General features: G+C 34.3%; 4 protein-coding genes across 4 annotated transcripts; 2 read left to right on the top strand and 2 right to left on the bottom strand.

Moving 5' to 3' along the window:
* Positions 1-8,036: 8,036 nt before the first annotated feature.
* On the bottom strand, positions 8,037-9,482 carry LOC123899581 (probable aspartic proteinase GIP2). The gene has a single exon (XM_045950747.1). It carries the CDS (start codon positions 9,457-9,459, stop codon positions 8,185-8,187), a length of 1,275 nt encoding a protein of 424 aa, XP_045806703.1. The 5' UTR covers positions 9,460-9,482; the 3' UTR covers positions 8,037-8,184.
* A 2,797-nt stretch (positions 9,483-12,279) lies between these two features.
* Positions 12,280-13,593, bottom strand: LOC123896307 (probable aspartic proteinase GIP2). Its single transcript, XM_045946716.1, has one exon. The coding sequence runs from the start codon at positions 13,591-13,593 to the stop codon at positions 12,280-12,282; it is 1,314 nt and encodes a 437-aa protein (XP_045802672.1).
* A 1,619-nt stretch (positions 13,594-15,212) lies between these two features.
* On the top strand, positions 15,213-16,548 carry LOC123898482 (probable aspartic proteinase GIP2). The gene has a single exon (XM_045949450.1). It carries the CDS (start codon positions 15,273-15,275, stop codon positions 16,524-16,526), a length of 1,254 nt encoding a protein of 417 aa, XP_045805406.1. The 5' UTR covers positions 15,213-15,272; the 3' UTR covers positions 16,527-16,548.
* Positions 16,549-19,190: 2,642 nt separating this feature from the next.
* Positions 19,191-20,906, top strand: LOC123898516 (probable aspartic proteinase GIP2). The gene has a single exon (XM_045949494.1). The coding sequence runs from the start codon at positions 19,475-19,477 to the stop codon at positions 20,714-20,716; it is 1,242 nt and encodes a 413-aa protein (XP_045805450.1). The 5' UTR covers positions 19,191-19,474; the 3' UTR covers positions 20,717-20,906.
* The last annotated feature ends 1,874 nt before the right edge of the window (positions 20,907-22,780 follow it).

The following is a 22,780-nucleotide window of genomic DNA, read 5'->3' as shown; positions in this document are numbered from 1 at the left end:
CTATTTAAACCAAACCATTGTAGCCTTGAGGGGCAGTTTTTTGATTCAATAAAATTATTCGAGTTTTATCTCAACTTTCGGTGGACTCCGAAACCCTATTTTGACAAGTTTGTGTTTGCGGCTTGTCTTTATCCATTAGGTTTAGCGTTTTGCTAACCTAGCGCTTTCGTTCTGCGTCAGTTGGTATCAGAGCAGGTTTCCCCTGTTCTTTCGTGAAGTGATCAGATGGGAGATCAACCGGTGACGAAAACAGAGTTTGATGGTGCCATAGCGGCTTTAACCGCGGCCATCACCGCTCTGACAACACAGGTGACGACGTTATCCAACAACAACAACAACGTTAACAACAACAACAGAATCAATCTGAACAGGGGAGGAGGTCGTGGAAACAATCATACGATGGATGATTCGAATTCAGAAGAGGAGGAGGTCGTGACTGAAGAAAGAAACGATCGTGGCAATCACCATGATTACCGCGTGAAAGCAGATATTCCATTGTTTTACGGAACGATGGGAGTAGAGGAATTTTTAGATTGGCAGATTGATGTTGACAGATTTTTCGACGTCATGGACGTCCCTGAGCACAAACAGGTTAAGATGGTGGCAATCAGGCTGAAAAGTACCGCCGCTGTCTGGTAGGACAGACTCGTTGTTCAGAGGAAGAGGCAGAAAAAGAATCCCATTCGAACTTGGCGGAAGATGAAACAATTGATGCTTGAGAGATTTTTACCTGAAGATTATGAACAAATTCTGTATAAAATGTATATTGAATGTGTTCAAGGCAAGCGATCAGTGACAGAGTATACCGCTGAATTTCTGCGTTTTTCTGAACGTAATGAATTGGGCGAATCAGAAAATCAGAAAGTGGCTCGTTATATCAGTGGATTGAAAGGATCCTTGCAGGAGAAGATGGGTTTGCAAACCGTTTGGACCGTTGCTGAAGCGTCCAACCTAGCTTTGAAGGCAGAATTGATGGAGAAATCGCCCAGAAATTTCGCCTCCTTCAGAAAGTATTCTCCCCAGAATAATACTGAATCATCAGGTGACAAAGAGAAAAGTGCAGCAGCCAGGGATTCTACTCCTGGTAATAAGGCAACTGGTAGTTCTAGCAGTGCACCACAAGGCAAAGCCCCAGCCCAAAAACAAAACAATCCATATGCCAAACCCACTATTGATACTTGTTTTAGATGTAATGGGAAAGGTCACCGATCCAATGTCTGTCCATCAAGGAGAGTTGCAGCTGTGGTGGGAGAAAGGGACGATGATGATGAGACAGAGCAGCCTGATGAGGATGAATATGCAGAGGTAGAATTTGCTGAAGAAGAATCTGATGAAAGGGTGAATTTTGTGTTGCAGCGGATGTTACTAGCAACTAAAGAAGAAGGTCAGCGCAAAAACTTATTCAAGACTCATTGTTCTGTCAAGAATAAGGTATGTGATCTCATAATAGATAATGGGAGCACAGAGAACTTAGTGTCACAAAAATTGGTGAATTATTTTAAGTTGCCCGCAGAGCCTCATGAGAAGCCATATGCCCTTGGCTGGGTCAGCAAGGGATCCCAGGTACGAGTGACGCTGTCCTGCAGAGTTCCCATCTCCATTGGCAAACATTATAAAGAAGAGGTACTTTGTGATGTTATTGATATGGATGTTTGTCACATTTTACTTGGTAGGCCTTGGCAGTTTGATAATGATATTACTTACCGGGGACGGGATAATGTGATGATGTTTACTTGGGGCACTCATAAAATTGCTATGGCTCCTATTTTACATTTTGATAAGAATCTGAAAGACAAGAAATCTAGTTTCCTAGTGATGACTCAGGATGAGAGGAAACTTGATAAGGCTGTCAGAGAAGCTAATTGTTTTTGTCCAGTTGTTTTCAAAGGGGTGATGAGTACTGTGAAAGAAGAGGCTCCAATTCCAGGGGAAATCTTAGAAATTCTAAGGGATTTCAACGAGTTGATTGCAGATGAGCTGCCAAATGACTTACCGCCCATGAGGAATATTCAGCACCAGATTGATTTGATTCCAGGTTCAAGCCTACCAAACCTTCCTCATTATCGCATGAGTCCTAAGGAGAATGAGATTTTAAGGGAGCAAATTGAGGATTTACTAAGGAAGGGATTTATCCGTGAAAGCATGAGTCCTTGTGCCGTCCCAGTCCTTTTGGTGCCTAAGAAAGGAAATCAGTGGAGGATGTGTGTTGATAGCAGGGCCATCAACAAGATCACTATCAAGTATCGTTTTCCAATTCCCCGTTTAGAAGACATGCTTGATGAATTGGCAGGATCCAAGGTGTTCTCAAAGATAGATCTGCGAAGTGGGTACCATCAGATAAGAATTAGACCTGGAGATGAATGGAAGACAGCTTTTAAGAGTAAGGATGGACTTTATGAGTGGTTGGTGATGCCTTTTGGGTTGTCTAACGCCCCTAGCACCTTCATGCGGTTGATGAATCAGGTTCTGCGTCCTTTTATTGGTTCTTTTGTGGTGGTTTATTTTGATGATATTCTGATTTATAGCAAGATCAAGGAAGAACACCTGGAACATGTGAGGCTAGTTTTGCAAGTGTTACAAGAGAATCAGCTGTACATTAACCTGAAAAAGTGCACGTTCAGTACCAACAAATTACTTTTCTTGAGGTTTGTAGTTGGTGAAGATGGAATTCAGGTGGATGAAGAGAAAGTGAGGGCTATCAGAGACTGGCCTGCACCTACATCAGTTACTGAAGTACGTAGTTTTCATGGGCTGGCTACTTTCTACAGAAGATTTATCAGAGATTTCAGCACTATCACTGCACCAATCACTGAATGTTTGAAGAAAGGAAAATACAATTGGGGTTTTGCGCAGGAGCAGAGTTTTGCCTTGATTAAAGAAAAGTTGTGTACCGCCCCTGTCTTAGCTCTTCCTGATTTTGATAAAGTGTTCCAAGTTGAGTGCGATGCTAGCGGAATTGGAATAGGGGCTGTGTTGTCTCAGGAGAAGAAACCAATTGCTTTCTTTAGTGAAAAGTTGAGTGAAGCTCGTCGAAAATGGAGTACTTATGATCAAGAATTTTATGCTGTTTTTAGAGCTCTTCGCCAGTGGGAGCACTACTTGATTCATAGAGAATTCATTTTATTCACTGATCACCAGGCTCTGAAATTTCTCCATAGTCAGAAACTGATCAACAAGATGCATGCTCGGTGGGTTAGTTTTCTGCAGAAGTTCCCTTTTATTATTCAACATAAATCTGGAGCCCTTAACAAAGTAGCTGATGCTTTGAGTAGGAGGGATTCGTTGCTTGTCACTTTAACGCAGGAGGTAGTAGGTTTTGAATGTCTGAAGGAGTTGTATGAGAATGATGTTGAGTTCAAAGAATTATGGGCTAAATGTCGTGAGCATCCTTGTGACGATTTTCATGTTCGTGAAGGGTTTCTTTTTAAGGGAAACCGGCTGTGCATTCCATGTTCATCCTTGAGGGAGAAATTACTTAGGGATCTGCATGGTGGTGGTCTGAGTGGGCATATGGGGAGGGATAAAACCATTGCTAGTCTGGAAGAAAGGTTTTATTGGCCACACCTGAGAAAAGATGTTGGAACCATAGTCAAGAAGTGCTATACTTGCCAAGTTTCCAAAGGCCAGTCACAAAATACTGGTCTTTACATGCCTCTACCCATTCCTGATGACATTTGGCAAGATTTATCTATGGATTTTGTGTTGGGTCTACCTCGTACCCAGCGAGGTGTGGATTCTGTGTTTGTGGTTGTAGACCGATTCTCCAAGATGTCCCATTTTATTGCCTGTAAGAAGACAGCTGATGCATCCAACATAGCCAAACTGTTTTTCAGGGAGGTTGTGCGTCTTCACGGAGTTCCAAAATCCATTACTTCAGACAGGGACACCAAATTCCTCAGTCATTTCTGGATCACCTTATGGAAGTTATTTGATACATCACTGAACAGGAGTTCTACAGCTCATCCCCAAACTGATGGACAAACTGAGGTCACAAACAGAACTCTGGGAAATATGATTCGATGTGTTTGTGGTGACAAACCGAAGCAGTGGGATTTGGCTCTGCCTCAAGTTGAGTTTGCTTATAACAGCACTGTGCATTCTGCTACAGGAAAAACACCTTTCTCACTTGTTTACACCTCTGTTCCTAGGCACGTGGTTGATTTGATTAAGTTGCCTAAGGCTCCTGGATTTAGTGTGGCTGCTGAAAATATGGCTGAAGAGATTATAGCTGTGAAAGATTCTGTCAAGTCCAAATTGGAAGCTACTGGATTGAAAAACAAAATTGCAGCAGATAAACGCCGAAGAGTCAAAGTGTTCAATGTGGGAGATGAAGTGATGGTGTTTCTGCGAAAAGAAAGATTTCCAGTTGGTACCTACAGCAAGCTGCAGCCTCGCAAATATGGCCCGTTCCAAGTGACTCGCAAGATCAATGACAATGCTTATGTAGTGGCCCTTCCAGCATCAATGAACATTTCTAACACTTTCAATGTGGCAGATATATATGAGTACCATGCAGATGAAGTCCTTTATCAAGATGAGAACTCGGGGTCGAGTTCTTTTGAGGTGGAGGAGACTGATGTAGGAGGGTTTATTTAGATTTGTTATTTTTATTATTCTAGATTTGCTATTTTTATTATTCTAGATTTGCTATTTTTATTATTCTAGATTTACTATTTTTATTATTTCCCTTACTATTTAAACCAAACCATTGTAGCCTTGAGGGGCAGTTTTTTGATTCAATAAAATTATTCGAGTTTTATCTCAACTTTCGGTGGACTCCGAAACCCTATTTTGACAAGTTTGTGTTTGCGGCTTGTCTTTATCCATTAGGTTTAGCGTTTTGCTAACCTAGCGCTTCCGTTCTGCGTCACAATTATACCCTTCAAAATTAAAGAAATTACAATAAATAAATTATAGAAAATATGAACCGTTGGATCAAGATCGGACAATAAAGCCCCCCAAAATTTGAAAGAATTATAACAAAACAACACTAAAAATTAAGAATGATAGTGGCAATCTGGAAATAAGCCAAGGATGGCAAACAAACAAAAAAATATGGTCAGAACTCAGAAGCAAGCAACAAAGCTGTTGTGTTTTCATCATGTGTGTGATTTTCTTCATTTGGTAAGAAACATGTTGTCTCTTTCACTGCTGCAAACTCCTCTCCCTAATTTAGGTTTCAAATTCAAATTTCAAATCCCCCTCAAAATGTCTCTATTTGCACACAAAATCTGGATATGATGATTTTATTAATAAATTTGGAATATGATGATTTTCATGATTATTATTTGTATATTTGAATTCAGAAGTCACAAAACCTTATGAAGATTGTGTAGATTAGGCGCTGTAATTTATTTCTCTATACTTGGTTGGGTTCTTATAGGCTATTGCTAAAGATAAACTTGATTCTATGGTCAATTTTTTTAATCAATTTAGATTCTATGGTCTTTAGGAAGATAGGTAAAAACTAGATATTGTTTAAGATGTGCAATGTGCTTAGCTTAATGAGTCCACATATGTATTGTTTGATTATTATAATCAATTTAGTTGCTAAAGAAGTGCACATTTAAAAAATCTTTGATGTGATTGGTTCCGGCACAAAATTTGCTGATCCGAGCGACTCAGAAACCATGTCTAGCCTTGCAACTTCTTTTCTGGTAACAGTTAAGTTGAGTTTCTTTCTGTTAATCCCTAATCCCTAATATTCTTCATTCATATTGAGTTTCTTTCACTCAAAGCTTATAATACTTAGTGGTTAATCTTAAGGCCTATAACTTTCACACTAGGCCAAACTTTTGGCTCACATGTAGGTTTCCTTTTGTTACATGAAACTGGTTTGAATTTAATTTACATAATACTCGAAATTCTGGTTCCTCTCTGCAGAGGAATTTAAGGTGACTAATTATGTAGCCCTTCACAAATTGCCCTGTTTAGAATCTTTCATGACTAATTATGTATTATCTTCATCACAGAGTGTGCACAACACCTTTATGAAAATGTACTCCTTCAATCTCTGGTCATTCACCGGATTAGAATGGAAACTTGAAAAATAGATACACAATGACTTATTGGTTTAAATCTATTAGAGTCCTCCAAACAAAATGTAGTATAAACATGGTGTAGGTTGATTGACCAAAGTTGTTCATTCCAATACCTATTTTTCTGCTCTTTTTTCCCACATGTAATTGCTATTACATCCTTTTTTTTCTTTTGGTTTTTGGAAATTGGAGTTTAAATCATGTTTAAATTTTTTGGAAGTAAATTAGACTGATTTATGCTCTTAAAGTTGACATCGAACTTTAATTTTTTATTGAATAGTATGAATTCACACTTACATTTTTCAAGATAGTACGACATTCATGAATATAATCTGTAGTTACTATTTTCCCTTTGAATGCATTGTGGACTTCGAATGACTGATTTTCTAACATTTGTTGAATTTCTATTATTTGTAAAAAAAAACTAGAGTGGGAGCAAAGAAATTATTACCATACATGACATGACACACCTCCAAGAGGACTACTAGACACTTCTTTCTTTACTGGTCGAACTATGCTTGCACAAGTGTACCTTTTTTTAAAATTTTCATTCTTGTTTTGATTTATTGTTAGGTTATTGATTTTTGAATTGTGATTTAGTTTGATTGATTGTGAGTGAGGTTTGAATTTTATTTGATTTATTTTTAGTAGCTTTGGTTCATAATTCATAAGTTTAGAAGAAATTTGCATTTTATGTTTAGTTTTCTGATTTCTATTGTCAATTAATGTGGAATATATCATAATTTAGTTTTCTGAGTTGTTCAGATTCTCTCACAGGGTTCCATCTTTTGAAGTTCCAGACCCTTTGTTCTACCAATTTGATGATGAGAAGTCCCATGAAAAGTTTGAGGCTGGCCAGATTTAAGCATTTTATGGCGATGAGGATGAACTTCCGAAATATTACGGTCAGATTAAAGAGGTTAGGAGGATTGACTCAACAGTTGAGTTGCAAGTAATTTATCTTACTGACTGCTGGCTACCTAAGAAAGTTGATAAATGGGATGATGAGGATATGATCATTTCCTGCGCAAGATTTAAAGTCAAGCCAAATGGTAAGGTCTGTACTTACTATAACACCAATTCTATTTCACATCAGGTGCATGCAAGTCTCGTTGGAAAGAACAAGGACTATGAAATTTATCCTCGGAAGGGTGAAATTTGGGCATTGTATAGGGGATGGACGACTAAACTCAAACGTTCTGATTTGAAAAACTGTGAGTATGACATAGTGGAAGTTATTGAAGAAGGTGATTCGTGGACAGATGTTTTATTTCTGGAGAAGGTAAGTGGTTACGATTCAGTTTTTAAGTACAAATTAAGCAGCGGAGGAACGAAGATGTCCATGACGATCTCTAGGACCGAGCTGCTCAAGTTCTCCCACCAGATACCTGCTTTCAAACTGACGGAAGAACATGACAGCAATCTGAAAGGCTTCTGGGAACTTGATCCAGGTGCAATACCAGCCCATTATCTTAGATAGGAATATGCAAGCGTAAGTGGAGTGTTGCGAGAAACCTTGTTTTGATTTATTAGTTTAAACTATTTTAGCCAGGGAGCAAACATTTGTCATTAGGATATCATTTTTTGGACCCGAAGGTTTTTTGTTAAACTAGATTAAAACTATTACTGTCTCTGTGTTATGTAGCAGCTGCTGCGAATTGTTAGATCACAAAAACTATCTTAAATTTTGAAGGTGGAAGTCCTCTTTTCACCTTCGAAATTCTGAAATGAAATCTCTTTTGGCTATGTTGTTGCAAATGTCCACATTTCCAAGATCTGCTGCAACATGAAGGGGGAGTGTTTCTCTTTGAGTTTTGCATTCTTAGGATGTCCCTACACATGTTTTGGCTTATGTTATCTAACAAGCTAGGTTGTCACAAAGAAAGTTTGGTTCACAAAGAAAGTTAGAACATAGGTGTATGTGATATTGAAGAGCTTAATCAGTTATATTATAAAACAGTGGCTTAAAGATTATCATAGACAAATTCAGCACTTCACTAAAACAAAATGCATGCACTTCATTGATTCTTAGTCAACAATACATAAGTTACAATCATAAAGAGAAAGGAAAAGGACAAAAGTTACAAATCACCATCTTACTAAGTTGAAAGGGAAAGAACAAAAGTTATTTAAACTCATCAAAATCTCACTCAATTGAAATGAGATTTCCATTACCTTCTGAATTGGAACATCTTGCATTCTGAAGGAGAAGGGAAGAACTGAATCCTAATTTAGAAGAAACTAAATCAAACTCCAAAAGATTGTCCTCCAATAGGTTCCCACCAATAACAACTGCTGTTCTTGGCTCTTTACCACCATCCACAAATCCAAGACATGCCACATTTTTATTCACCAACACTATTGAATTTCCTCCAAAAATTGTCCATTCCACACCCCCTTCCAACACCAAATCAATTATAGGCACATCCAATCCAGTATTAGTCCTACCAATAGTGCTTAAATCAAAACATGCTTCAAATGGTGCCACTGATGCCACTTTCTTTATTTTTTTATCAGAAGCTTTCTTACCAAAATCTCTAACAAGTGGTTTAAATATTGAACTATGTAACACAGTGAAGTTACTCAAGGTGCTAAATTTTGTTCCACCATTACCCTTATTGTCAATGGACAAAAGTGAAGACTTAAAGTTAAGTACTTCACCACCAATTTTAATTGATTTTACATCTATAAAATATTCATAAGAAGCATCACCTTCAGTAAATATTGGAGCAGTGCTAAAGGGGTTGATAATAAGAGGAATAGTAGTGAGTTGAAGCTTTGAAAAAGAACTTTTTTGAGGTACACCACCAATGAAAAGACTACCATGTTTAGAAGAACTTGGTAAACAAAGAGCAAACTTGTTAGGAAGTTTATTAGAAGACAATGAAAGTTGTTTTGTTAATGAAAGTTGTGTTCTTGCAAGGCCTAAGATACCTTTACTAGTTTTTGGTAAGTTTTTAAGAGGAAAATCATCAGAAAATGCATCTGAGTCAGTGCAACCAGAAAGAAAACCTGAGACTTTAGTGTTTGATATGAACAAAACATCATTGCCAGTGTCACCTGAAAATATAGCATTAACTAATGAGTTGATTATGTTTGCACCACATGTATTGTTTGTGCAACCTGGTTTCAAAGGGCCATCACAGCTAGTGCAACCAGCATCATTAGTACAAAGATTGGAGTCACAAGAGAGAGGAGTGTAGGTTGAAGAGTTGTAACTTTTGTTGCAATCATACCATAGGATTGGTCCTCCAAGATCAATGACTAGATTGAAATTGTGTTGAGGTGTTCCTATTCCAAGTGAAGTTGAAAAGAGATTTGTTAATGGATCTTTTTCAATTGGTAAGATGAATTGTGATGAGCAAGAAAATGAGAGAAGGGCTATTGTGAGAAAGGAGAAAAGAGTAGCAAAAGAAGCCATTATGAGCTAAGCTTAATAGATGGATGAGTGATTAATGTATGTGAAGTGTTCCTTTTTATAGAAATGAAAATCGGAATAATCGTTCGGGAAAACCCGAATTTGATTTTTGGAGGAAATAATTTTTTGTCAAACTTTACTTATTTCGTGACTGAACTTTAGATTATAGGGTCCCTTCCCTGATAACCAAAGGGTTAATAAATAATAAAAAAATCAAAATAGGAAGAAAATGAATAATGTGATACATTATTTATTCTTTTTTAATTGACTAGGTTTGAAATTGTATATATAATATCCTTGTTTAATCTTCTTTTGAGTTGGTATGATCTGGCATGAACAATTGTTGCTTGAAGTATTATTACTTTAATTAATGGAATAATTTTGGTTTGTAATTGATTATTATATCTACACGGAATGTGGTCATCCGTGTGTCAAAAGAAGTATATACAATGACCAGCAATACAGTCAATATTATAAAACTTGGATTGTTTAATAGAAGAGTTGTACTGAATGTTTCAACTTATACTAGTATATATTAATTACTTAGATCTAACTGTTACAATTTATCCATTTAATATGTGTGCAGAGACATCAACTATTACAATTTATTCATTTAATAATGTGGGTTATATCCGATATATTCCGACGCTCGGTCAATATTTGCATAAACTGAAGGTTTTAGAGAGTAAGTAAAAGTACATGAGTCTTCTACATAAAAAAAGTATTAATAGTCTTAACTATTAATGGTTGTTTGAATAACGGCTGAAAGACCATGATTGATAGTAAAAGTCAATAATTTCGATGTTGGATGTTACGAAAGGCTCCCTTCCTTGACGATTGGACAGAGAGGCGCGACCTTAGGCCTCTAACGTAATGGGCAGACGAGTTCCTCTTTTATTGGGTCTTAGGCCCAGTCGAGGACACAACCTTATATATTTTTGCATTTGTTCCATTTCACCCTCAAGTACAACGCACCATGTTCTGAGGTATTGTTCATTTTGAACTTTTGTTCTACTATCAAGTATATCACATCACATTCAAAGATATTGTCTGTTCTGAGCCGTGTGTGAATCCTCAGAATTTTGTCTTTTATATAAACTACCCTTAATATTATTTTCAAACAATGTGAAATTTTTAGGTGTATTAGAATAGCCTTCGGCCACATATTTTTGAATTTATTGTTTTACTATTTTCCACAAATACAAGAGTTAATCATATATTCATGGCTACACCCTAGTCATGGATAATGTTCGTAGCTTCGTTTTTTTTTTCTTCCATGTTTCACTAGTTTGGGGTTTCGTGAGCAGCACGTTCGTAATACTTAATTACTTCCTTCGATCATTATTATAGACAAAAAAATCATTCATTGAAAAAATAATCTATCTAATCAATATTATAAATCAAATATATTATTTTTCAATGATCTTAAAAAAAAAAATTTAAGTATAATAGTAATTTGAGGAGGAAGTAACATTTTCCTTTTGAAAATTAGATTCCTTGCGATGCCAGGAAAAGACATGTTCCATTTTAAATTAGAAAGTAGGTTTTTTTTTTGTCTAATACTCCATTTTATATTTAAAGTATTTAGTTTGAACATGTGTGAGTCCTTAGTTATTATTATTTTATGATGGAGTCTTTAATTATTATTTTCACACATGGAAAGGAGTTTTTGTATTTTTTTATTAAAGCAAACTCAACTCATTTCTTTAATAAATAAATGTTAAATACAAAGGGAAATTATCTCAAAACTATAAAAATTAGCCAACATGTATAGCCTATTAAAATATCTAAACTAGTTTATTTATTAAAATATCTTTGATTATTGTACATATTTTTTTGGTATAGCCTATGTCATATTTCATACATCAGAAAATATGCGCAAGCATTATATCATCACCTTATAGACATCATTTATATTTAATATAGAGCAAAGTTTGAGTGATGCACAACTATTTGAAACTATATTTGCATATTGCATATTCTCAAGAAGGCCTCGGATAAAAAACTAAAGAGAGTGGCATCAATGGCACCATTTGAGGTATGTTTTGACTTAACTAGCATTGAAAATTCTGTGCCAAGAATTGATCTTGAGCTTCAAGAGGGAGTGCATTGGACTATTCATTGAGGTACTTTTGGTCCACAATGCAAAAATTCCGACCATTTGATCTTAATTAGACGATATATAACAAACTACATACATATGTTTGTGATTACACACAACCTAAATACTTATTTGATTCGTGTTTGTCTAATAGGAAACAATTTGAATAACTTAAAAATGAAGAGAATTTCTTTTGGCATCCTACCAATTTTCTCAAGTGCCCTGCAAAATTATCAAAATACCCTTTGTCTACTACTTAAGTAGCGGACTGAGTTAGCAGACATGTACGTAAAATCTTAAAAATTTCATATTAGGCGTGTTTTTTATTTCAAATTTCTCATTTTTATAACATCCGCTACTTAAATAGCGAAAATATAAAAATAAAAATAAGAAGGGCGCATGAGAAATATATAGAATGCGAAAAGAAACTCTAAATGAAAAGTACATAAATCATCAAAATAAATTGTTCCAGGCACCTTCATCTATCTAAGGTGTTCAACAACAAAAGCCCAATACAATTTCAATTGGTCAAATACTATAATTAGATAAGGGTTCTCATATTTGATAAATATTACTATATTTTTTCAAAAATCCAAATATTGATTAATGTAGTCAATTCAAATATGATTGGCATATATCACAGATTAAGAAAGTGATTGGCAAACAAATTTATGCAACACAAAAAAATAATGAGAAATGAACAATAAATTAAAAAGTGTCCTTCAATTAAGTACTATAGAGGTGAAATTGAAGTTTGCACAAGTAGTTTTTCTGAACAATAAAGAGGAACTGAATCCAAGTCTTGAATTTTCCAAATCAAATTCCAAAAGATTATCATGTAACTGATATCCACCAATAACAATGGAAGTTGTAACTTCTACACCTCCATCTACAAATGCAACACAATAAACCTCACAACTCACTTTCATCATAGAATTTGCTCCAAACATCCTCCAAAAAACATCCTTATTTTGCAACACAAAGTCAACTGTTGGCACAAAGTCAACCCTTGTAACACTCAAATCCTTCAACTTATAACATAGTTTAAAAGGCTTTACTGCTTTTGCTTTAGGAACATCTTCAAATTCTCTTGCAAATGCATCAACAAAAGCATTATGAATAGATGTTTCCATGATAGTGTAAGGATTTAAAGTGCTGATTTTTGTTCCTCCTTCACCTTCATCACCTATGGACAACAATGATGTGTTTAATGAAACATGTTTTTCATTGATTCTAATACCTTTTACTCCAATGAAATATTCACCTGCAGGACTTCCATGGAAAAATGGTCCTGCTGAATTATCCGGGTTTTTGATAAGCGGCGTAAAGATAAGAAATTTTGAAACGTCAATCCTAGGAAAGAAAACATAAGGGCCATCACCAAAGAACAAAACACTACTAGATTTAGTTTTTGAAGAACTTAAACAAATTGCAAACTTTTTTTGGAAGCTTAAAGCAGAAGAAAAAAGTGAAGGTAATGAAATTTCACTTCTTCCAAAACCAGCCATGCCATTAACTCCATTAGCAAGACCTTTCAAGAGATTTGTTCTACCACATGTGAAAAGAAAGTTTTTTACAGTAACTTGTTGACCAAGTTTTGATCCATCAGTTGAATGAACTGCAATAACATCTAATGAAACTTCACCAATTTCATTTGTATGAGTAAGAACATTATTTGGATAAAGGTTACATGTGTTAATGTTGCATCCAGGGTTTTTAAAATAGAAACAGTTTCTACATGTTTTGGATTTTGTTATTGAGCATTGTGGTGTGTTGCAATGAATAGGTTGGTAACTTGATGAGACATAATGTTCTTCACAATTTATCCAAAGGAATTGACCACTTAAATCTAATGTTAGTTTGATAGGAACAAGAGGTGTTCTTTGATGAATCAAAGTGATGTACTGGTTAGTGGTAGAGTCTTGTGTGATTGGAAGAACAAGTGCATTGGGTTGAATATGTGAAAAGGCTGTTGAGGGAGAGATGAAGGTGAAAAGAATGAAGAAGAGAAGAAAATTTGAAGCAATTGTTGTCATGTTTGTTTTCTAGAGATTGGATTATCTGTTTCTATTTGAATAGAAAAATTCAGATATAATTCTTAGAATTTTATGTCGAGCCAAATTCAACTTTATAAATCTGGACTCGTAAAGATAGGACTATCTCTATTTGTAAACTCATCTTCATATCATCTCTTATTAAATGTGGCAGGTGATTTAACAGATCTTAGATAACTCTGATATCATCTTAGAATGTTGGATTGAGTTTCAATATTCAACCCTACAAAACCAATTTATATGATGAAAATTGTTTCTAATTATAAATTTATGTACAAATCAACTCTCAACTCTTCACAATAATAGTGTTATGAATCAGATTTCTTGATGCTTTTTTCTTTTCTCTAGGAAAGTTCACAATACTTTCTATTAATATATTTTATTACATGATTTAATCAGTTTCAAGAAGTTGACCTACAACATGTGAGTTTTCTTGTTTAGAAATGCTTTGACATTTAATTGCCTTACAAAATGCTGTATACTATACAATAATTTTCACAATTGGACCAAAGAGATCCACCAATTGTTATGTTACATTGTCCACACTAAATCCCTCCCTATATCTTCTTTCTCTATCCTCTCATTTCTCTCTTTCTTAAGGCTGTACATGGTTTCCACCTGGCAGATTTTGGCCAAAATCGGAAACTAGATTATAGAGAATATTTTATCCAAAAGCGTTTAAATGAGATGACGTAAGTCTGTTATAGTTTAACTAACGTCTTGGATTCGATCTTAACCTTAGGTATGTAATAACGTTAAAACTCTTGGATGCATTTGCGTATAGAAAATATCTAGTTTACGAAAAGAAAGAAAAAAAACAAGTGGGGAACGTTGATTCTTGAAGCAATGCTAACTCAGTGTGGCATACTTCAATAAATGAACTTGTAAACAGGAACCAATTGCATTGATAAACTAACAATGAACCAACTATTAGAGTCGACTTTAGTTATTCAATATATCTAAAAAGTAAACTTTATCTTATATTAATAACCGGAGATAGTAATAGTTGGAGTGGTTTAAGCAAGTGGCCATCTCTATTAGTATGAGATTTTTAAGCATAAAAACGTCTTAACTCTATTAGAAGTCAGTGACCCTGTTATTAAGCAATCCAAGTTTTCTAATGATGGTCATTTTATAGTATATATAACCAGTTAACAACTCAAAAATATCATTTCATTACTAATTCTGTAAGCAACTATTGTCTAGTGTCAGATCAGAGTATCAAACCAACCCAAAAGAAGATTAAATATGAATATTATGTATACCAATTCAATTCTAGTCAACTAAAAAAAAAATAACATAAATAAATTTCGCATCAGTTGTGAGTTAGCTTAGACAGGAGTTTATAAGTAAGAGAGAATCTTTATTTTACAAGTCGACTTTGTAGCGTTGAATTAGACCCAACTCTCAAATCTAAAATGGTATCAGAGTTTCTCTGAGTTTCGTTGATCCATCCACCATTTATATCCACGCATCAAATTTAATAGTGTTGGGCGTGAGGGAGTGTGTTAAGAAATCGAATTTGAGTTAGATATGGTTTCTAAGTAAAAGACAATTTTCACCTTACAAGCTGACTTTGCATGATATTCATTTTTTCTTCACATATTCATCTATAAAAAGGAACCACCATTCACTTCTATTATGCACACTCACAAATCACAATGGCTTCTTTTACTACTATTTTCACCATTCTCACAATAGCCCTTCTCTCATTTTCCTGCTCATCACAATTCATCTCACCAATTCAAAAAGATCCATTAACCAAACTTTTCTACACTTCACTTAGCATAGGAACACCTCAACACAATTTCAATCTAGTCATTGATCTTGGAGGACCAATCTTATGGTATGATTGCAACAAAACCTACAACTCATCAACCTACACTCCCCTCTCTTGTGACTCCAAACTCTGTCCTAATGATGCTGGATGCACTAGCTGTGAAGGCCCTTTCAAACCAGGTTGCACAAACAATACATGTGGTGCTAACATAATCAATACATTAGCAAATTCTATATTTTCAGGTGACACCGGCAATGATGTTATGTTCATATCACATTCAAAAATCTCAGGCCTATTTTCTGGATGCACTAATTTAGATGCATTTTCTGATAATGAACCTCTTAAAGGCTTACCAAAAACTAGTAAAGGTATATTAGGCCTAGCAAGAACACAACTTTCATTACCAAAACAACTTTCATTATCTTCTCATAAACTTCCTCAAAAATTTGCACTTTGTTTACCATCTTCAAATAAGAAAGGACTTGGTAGTCTTTTCTTTGGTGGGGTACCCCAAAAAAGTTCTTTTTCAAAGTTTCAACTCACTACTATTCCTCTTATTATCAATCCCTTTAGCACTGCTCCAATATTTACTTTAGGTGAAGCTTCTTATGAGTATTTCATAGATGTGAAATCAATTAAAGTTAATGGTGAAGTACTTAACTTTAAGTCTTCACTTTTATCCATTGACAATAAGGGAAATGGTGGAACAAAAATTAGCACCATGCATTCCTTCACATTGTTGCATAGTTCAATTTATAAGCCCCTTGTTAGAAAATTTGTGAAGAAGGCTTCTGATAGAAAAATAAAGAAAGTGGCCTCAGTGGCACCATTTAAAGCATGTTTTGATTTAAGCACTATTGGTAGGACTAATACTGGATTAGATGTGCCTACTATTGATTTGGTGCTACAAGGGGGTGTGGAATGGAAAATTTATGGTGGAAATTCAATGGTGTTGGTGAATAAAAAGGTAGCATGTTTTGGATTTGTGGATGGTGGTAAAGAGACAAGAACATCAATTGTTATTGGTGGACATATATTGGAGGATAATCTATTGGAGTTTGATTTGGTTTCTTCTAAATTAGGATTTAGTTCTTCCCTTCTACTTCATAATGCAAGATGTTCCAACATATTATAACCTAATTTCTTTCATATTTCAATTGAGTGATATTATGAGTTTAAATAACTTTTGTTCTTTTTCTTTCTATTTATTTTTGTAACTTATGTATTGTTGACTAAGAATCAATGAAGTATATGCATTTTCTTTTAAAATGAGACTCAAGAATACACCATATATAATGAAGTCGTGAATTTGTGTGTGATACACGAGAATTTTATCGATTTGATGGATTTGAATTGTGTGTTGTGTGACCGCACGTAGTTATATATGGATTGTCTAATTAAAATGGGACTGTGGACATTTCAATAAATAAAATGAGTTTAAACACTACGTACCTTCGGTGCAAATTAATTTTACAGTGTCAACTAATAAGAATGGAGCATTCTTCCACATTATATTAAGGAAGTAGGGTTTAGTGGGATGATGTGGCGGAAAACATGATTGTATTGGTCGTCAATGTAAAATTCTTTTTTCTCTTTTTTAATCTAAAATTATTAAACTTTTGAAATATGAATAATTTGATCTTAGAGAAAGGATTATACTTAAGCAAATCCAGTGGCAAAACAGAACCTTGAAATGCTAGCATTCTGTTCCAACCCAAACACACCAAAAGAGATTTTTTTTAAGATAGACGAAATAACGAGTAATTAGAAATTCATGTATTTAAAAATGACTGAAGTTTAAATCTCGATCATGGCGTTCGATCTAATAAATTCGGCATTTCAACCAGTTGAGTTATAATTTGTGGGGAATTTTTTCTTTTGCGTTAATCCTCTAGTTCTCAAGAGAAAAGAATCCCGATAATTCAAAGTTCGGCCGCGATTTAAGTAAAGTCTGGCTAAGAATTGTTCCCACCATGAATTAAATTTGAATTCTTATGAACAATTCACTCCAAAGGGTTCTCATTAACCACTTGAGTTTAATATCTTAGTTATTTTTATGGAGAATTCTATTCTTGAAAGATATATACACAAAATAAAAAGATCATTAGTGTGCCTATTTCTCTATTAAATTATCAGTGTGTTTGTTATAGGGGTGACAAAATGGATAAGATCAAATGAATTTGGTTTAAAAGGTAATTAATGGATCAAAATAATCTATTACGACCCATCAAATTTTTATTAAAATAATTCAATTCAATTCATCCAATAAATATATGATTCATTCAATTCATCCATTATTATATTTTAAATGGAGGGTTATCCATCCGATTCATCTATTGTCAGTTGAGATTATTTTAAAAACAAAACCATTTTTTTTATGATTGACCAATTTTTTTTTTCACTAAGCCCAAATATTGTTTTTGTGAGCCCAAAACATTCTTTCTACACTCCTTAAATCATTTTTATCAAAACTCTATTTTCTAATAACAAAAATTTAATAAATAAGTTATATAAAGTAATTGAATAAATAATAAAAATAGGTGGTGGTGGCCAGTCAATGCCAAACCTCTGGCATGGCAAACCGGGGGACAGTGGAGTTTTCGGCAGCGCCATAGTGATGGACAACGGTGCTTCGATGACAAAAATGTCAAAATCATTAAGTCAGACACTATGATTAATTTTCAAACTTTGATCTTTATACTTTGTGCTTGTGAGTTTTTAATGTCTTATCGGTTGTCATTCATTTATCTAAAAAAATAGATTTTAAAAATGGATTTTTATTGTAAGTAGTCTAATAGAATTTAGCTTCAATTTTCCTTAGAAAATTTCTAAAAAAATAAACTCTAAAATGTTTCATAAAGAATCCTTAATAAAATTCCGCATCGATTTTCTTTTGTTACCATCATATTGATACGAAATTTCCACCGTCGTTAGCGATGATTAATCTCCGTCGAAAAAATTTGTGTGATACACAAGGTAAATTCTCTCCTCCCCTGATCACATACTTAAGGGACTAAAACCTTAACCATTCGAACCAATTTATTGTTGGTAAAATTCCACATCTATATTATTTGTTTTTTTTTTAAATCCAAAACATAATTCTCCAAATGAGCATAAGTTATGGTGCATAAGCCTTGCTTATGCACACCATGCATAAATACCACAGATTGCTTAGCGCGCCCCCCAGTTTGCTTAATGCGCCTCCCAGTTTGCTTAGCGCACCCCCAGATTGTTTATCGCCCCCCAGTTTACTTAGCGCGCCCCCCAAATTGCTTAGCGCGCCCCCACCCTCAACATAAATAACACACAAAACCATTCCACAAGCAGAATGGTTTTGAATTACAACTTTCTAAAACCATTCGACAGTAACGATGGTTTTGGGATTATAAGTACATCTAATGTGAAACCATTACACAACAAAAATGATTTTGGGGGCACGCGAGAAAATTTGGGGGGTGCGAGAGAAAAAATTGGGGGCGCGCAAAAAAATTTCAGGGGTGCGCTAAGTATATGGGAGGGTGCGTTAAACAATTTTCATTATTTATGCATGGTGCATAAAAAAAAAGCTTATGCACCATAACCACTCCCCTCCAAATGGGCTCATTTAAATCTTAGTAAGAGGGTATACACGTGTAGCTACACATGAAGATTAAAGAGGATATATACACGTGTAGATAACCTTAGTAAGAGGGTATACAAGTGCCAACTCAACACCTATCGGAGATAGGAGTATATAGATAATAAATAAAATAGAAAAAATAAAATAAAAAGAAGAGAAGAAGATAAGATAAGCACGTTAGCATCACATAGTGTGATCGAGTCAGCAAACCAAAACTACTCACTAAACAACAAATTTTTTTTTTTTTTTTATAGCACTAAACATCAAAATTAAAAACAACTTATTATAATAATTCATTTTTGCCCAAACCCTTATCCATTCGCAACCCAACCCAACCCAACCCAACCAACAAACCTTATTTCAACATAAGCCGCGGCGAAACACAGCCGACAGACACACTTTACTTCTCCAACCAACAAAACAAACATTTTCCACTCTTTTTTCTTTTCTTCTTCATTTCTTCAATGGCTTTCTCTTTTTTCCTTCCACTCTTTTTCTCTCTTCTAATCTTTGTTTCTTCTTCCTCAAATTCTCTTCTTCTCCCAATCTCAAAAGACAACATAACACAACAATACTTAACAACACTTTCTTATGGTACCCCTTTTGTTTCTACCAACGTTGTTGTTGATCTAAGTGGTTCATTTTTCTGGCTTGATTGTTCTTCTAGAAAAATCTCATCTTTTTCTCTCCGTACAATTCCTCATCGTTCTCTTCAATGTCTTACAGCAAAAAGTCATTCCCAAACATGGCTTTCAAATCTTGAAGAAAATCATGTGGATCAAGATTACCCTTGTGAAATTCTTCCTAAAAACACCATCACAGGTAAATTAGCTACAAAAGGAAACCTTGTTGAAGATTTTGTAGCAATTCAATCAAATAAAGATTCAATTTTTAAACCAACCCATGACTTTTTATTCACTTGTTCAAATACCCTTTTGTTGAATGGGTTATCTAATCATGCTAAAGGCATTGTTGGGTTTGGTAGATCTAGAACTTCATTTTCATCACAATTTTTCAATTCAATGGATTCACAAAGAAAAATCACTTTTTGTCTCTCTTCTTCTTCTGGGTTTGTTTTACTTGGAAAAAGTAAGAATTTTGAGTCTGAAAATTTTAGATCTTTAACATTTACACCACTTGTCACAAACCAAAACATGGAGTATTTGATCAATGTTAATTCCATCAAAATTGGTGGGAAAAAAGTGTCTTTTAACACACAATCTTTGTCACAAGAGGGCTATGGTGGAACTTTGTTGAGTTCTATTTTGCCTTATACAACCATGCAAAGTTCAATCTATGAGAATTTCAAAAGTGCTTTTCTAAAAGCTGCTTTATCTATGAACATGATTAGAGTACCTGCAGTGGCACCTTTTGAGATTTGTTTTGGTTCTAAAGGAATTGATGAGTCACAAATTGGGCCTAATGTGCCAATTATTGATTTTGTTCTACAAAGTGAGATGGTGAAATGGAGAATTTATGGAAGAAATTCAATGGTGAGAGTAAGTGATGATGTTATGTGTTTGGGAATTTTGGATGGTGGTGTTGAACAAAAGAATCCTATTGTGATTGGAGGGTATCAATTAGAAGATGTTTTAGTTCAATTTGATTTGGATAATTCTATGGTTGGATTTAGTTCATCACTTTTGATTAAGGATACTAGTTGTTCTAACTTTATATTTGATTCAATGGATGTACAATCTAGTTGATGATAATCACTATTAGTTGATGATAATCACTATGGTTATTATAAATTAATTGTAATAGAGGAAGAGGCATACCATATAGGTTTTTGTTAGGTTATGGTGAATTGTGAGAAATTTTATCAATTTTGTAATCACCTTTTTGTGTGTATTTATGTGAATATGGCAATGGAATTTTTGCTTCATTGCTTTTTGATATTGGAATGGAATTATTCCTTCTATTGTTGGTATGAAGAAAAAAAACTTAATCATTTAAGTCACTGAGTTTGAGTTTGATTCAATAGTTAGGGATTTGGATAGTATGATGAGGTTCTGGATTCGATCCTCATTACTAATATTGTAAACCAAAAAAAAAAAACTTAATCTTATTTGAAGTATTCCTCCGTCCTAATATATAAGTAAAAATTAGTTAAAGAAATTTGATGTATTTGATTAAATATTTGAATCAAGTACATTTATTTTGTTAGATCAATTTTTGCTTATATTTTGGGATTAGGGAATATTTGATTATTCGTTTACTTATATGGTTGGTTGGATTTGTATTTTTTTAATAGTCCAATTAAATAATTTAGACATTTATTTGTGGAGGGTTGGTTTTCTTTTCTTAAAACATCTTATTATAGCATTATTTTTTGTCAAATAATAACACTCTTGATTGAATGAACAACTTATATAAGTTGGGTTGGATTCATTAGAAATGCATTTCAATCCGTAACAAAAAGAAATGCATCTCATGGGAATATTTGGTAATGTGAAAAGCATATCCAGAGAATATCTCGTTTTAATTCCTTCATTGGACGGTTTTCTGCAAAAATAAGGCTCATAAATAAAGATAAAAATCTTTTTTTTTTGTTGACAAATGATAAAAATCTCTTTTAATATTCTACCAAAAAAAAAATCTCTTTTAATAAGCAATAGTCAATTCAAGTCAATTAATTTATGAGGCCCACGAAGTACAGCTCCACTTTTTTTTAGGCAAGTACTTGTCCCTAAACTAAACGGAACGGACCACAAACTTTATTAAGCATGGCTAAAACATGTTTAAAAATGGAGCCAGAAATATTGTCCAGATTCAGGCTACTTAACTCGCTAATAATAGAAAAATGGTATAAAAATTACTAAAATAAAATTCTCAATCATCCATTTCACAAGTGAGAAAACTTCAATCAAATTTACACAAACATTTTTCGCTCCCATCCACGAACATTTGTAGGTCAAAGTGTCAATCTCTCTTTCTATTGATCAGTCGAGAAGTTCACAAGCGCCTATTTCTTTACATATATTCTTATGCGCTTAAAAATATTAAAAGAACATCTTTAACCAAGTCATGTCTATATTTGAAATGTTGAAGCTCCCTACAATGAATTTAGTGTCTCCTAAAAGAATTTAGACACACCTTACGACAACGGGACAAACTTCATCAATAGAAAATAATGGAATCATGAGATGGTATCTAAGAATAGTATGATACTTGACTAGTGTGACATATAGTGGCCTAACCCACCGATAGGGATAACTAGAATAAAATCTTGAGCATGTGCTGCTTTAAGACACAAAAAAAATTGTTTTCTATCTTGTGTTCATGTCAAAATTTACTTCCATGCCCAAAAGAATTTTACTAAAAAGAATGCTCGACAAAATATGTTGGATTTTAGGAGGACAATCCAAAACATTGTCAAAATCATCTTCGATACCACACCCTTCATTGTTTCTCAAAATATGATCTCGCAATACTCAAGATTGAGTCCTGAAAGACATAAAAGCATATGAGGCAGCCTCTAACCTTAATAGGTAAACAAGCCACCCTTCACTCTGGCAGCTTTCTTCATGGCCACCCCCTCAATTGTCTCTAATTTTATGAATACGAGGGTATAACACAAGCACGAAAAGAAGCCCGCCCCAACTAATCGCCTTTTTTGTTTTGTTTTTCTAACCTCTTATCACTCCAATCTCTATCTAATCCACTAAACAATCTTTATAACTCCTCAACAGATTGTCTTGTTGAAACGGAAGAGGTCGTATAGCTTAAAAGTAATGAGTCAGTCTTACAACATGGTAAATTAATATTTT

This window comes from Trifolium pratense, linkage group LG7, assembly GCF_020283565.1.
Source record: "Trifolium pratense cultivar HEN17-A07 linkage group LG7, ARS_RC_1.1, whole genome shotgun sequence".
In the NCBI taxonomy this organism is placed as follows: Eukaryota; Viridiplantae; Streptophyta; class Magnoliopsida; order Fabales; family Fabaceae; genus Trifolium; species Trifolium pratense.
Note: the sequence above shows the minus strand (reverse complement) of the source record. Positions and strands in the feature narration are given on the sequence as shown.

Bases quoted from the DNA above. Each gene is read 5' to 3' on its own strand.
- LOC123899581 (XM_045950747.1), bottom strand. From the start codon at position 9,459: ATGGCTTCTTTTGCTACTCTTTTCTCCTTTCTCACAATAGCCCTTCTC.
- LOC123896307 (XM_045946716.1), bottom strand. From the start codon at position 13,593: ATGACAACAATTGCTTCAAATTTTCTTCTCTTCTTCATTCTTTTCACC.
- LOC123898482 (XM_045949450.1), top strand. From the start codon at position 15,273: ATGGCTTCTTTTACTACTATTTTCACCATTCTCACAATAGCCCTTCTC.
- LOC123898516 (XM_045949494.1), top strand. From the start codon at position 19,475: ATGGCTTTCTCTTTTTTCCTTCCACTCTTTTTCTCTCTTCTAATCTTT.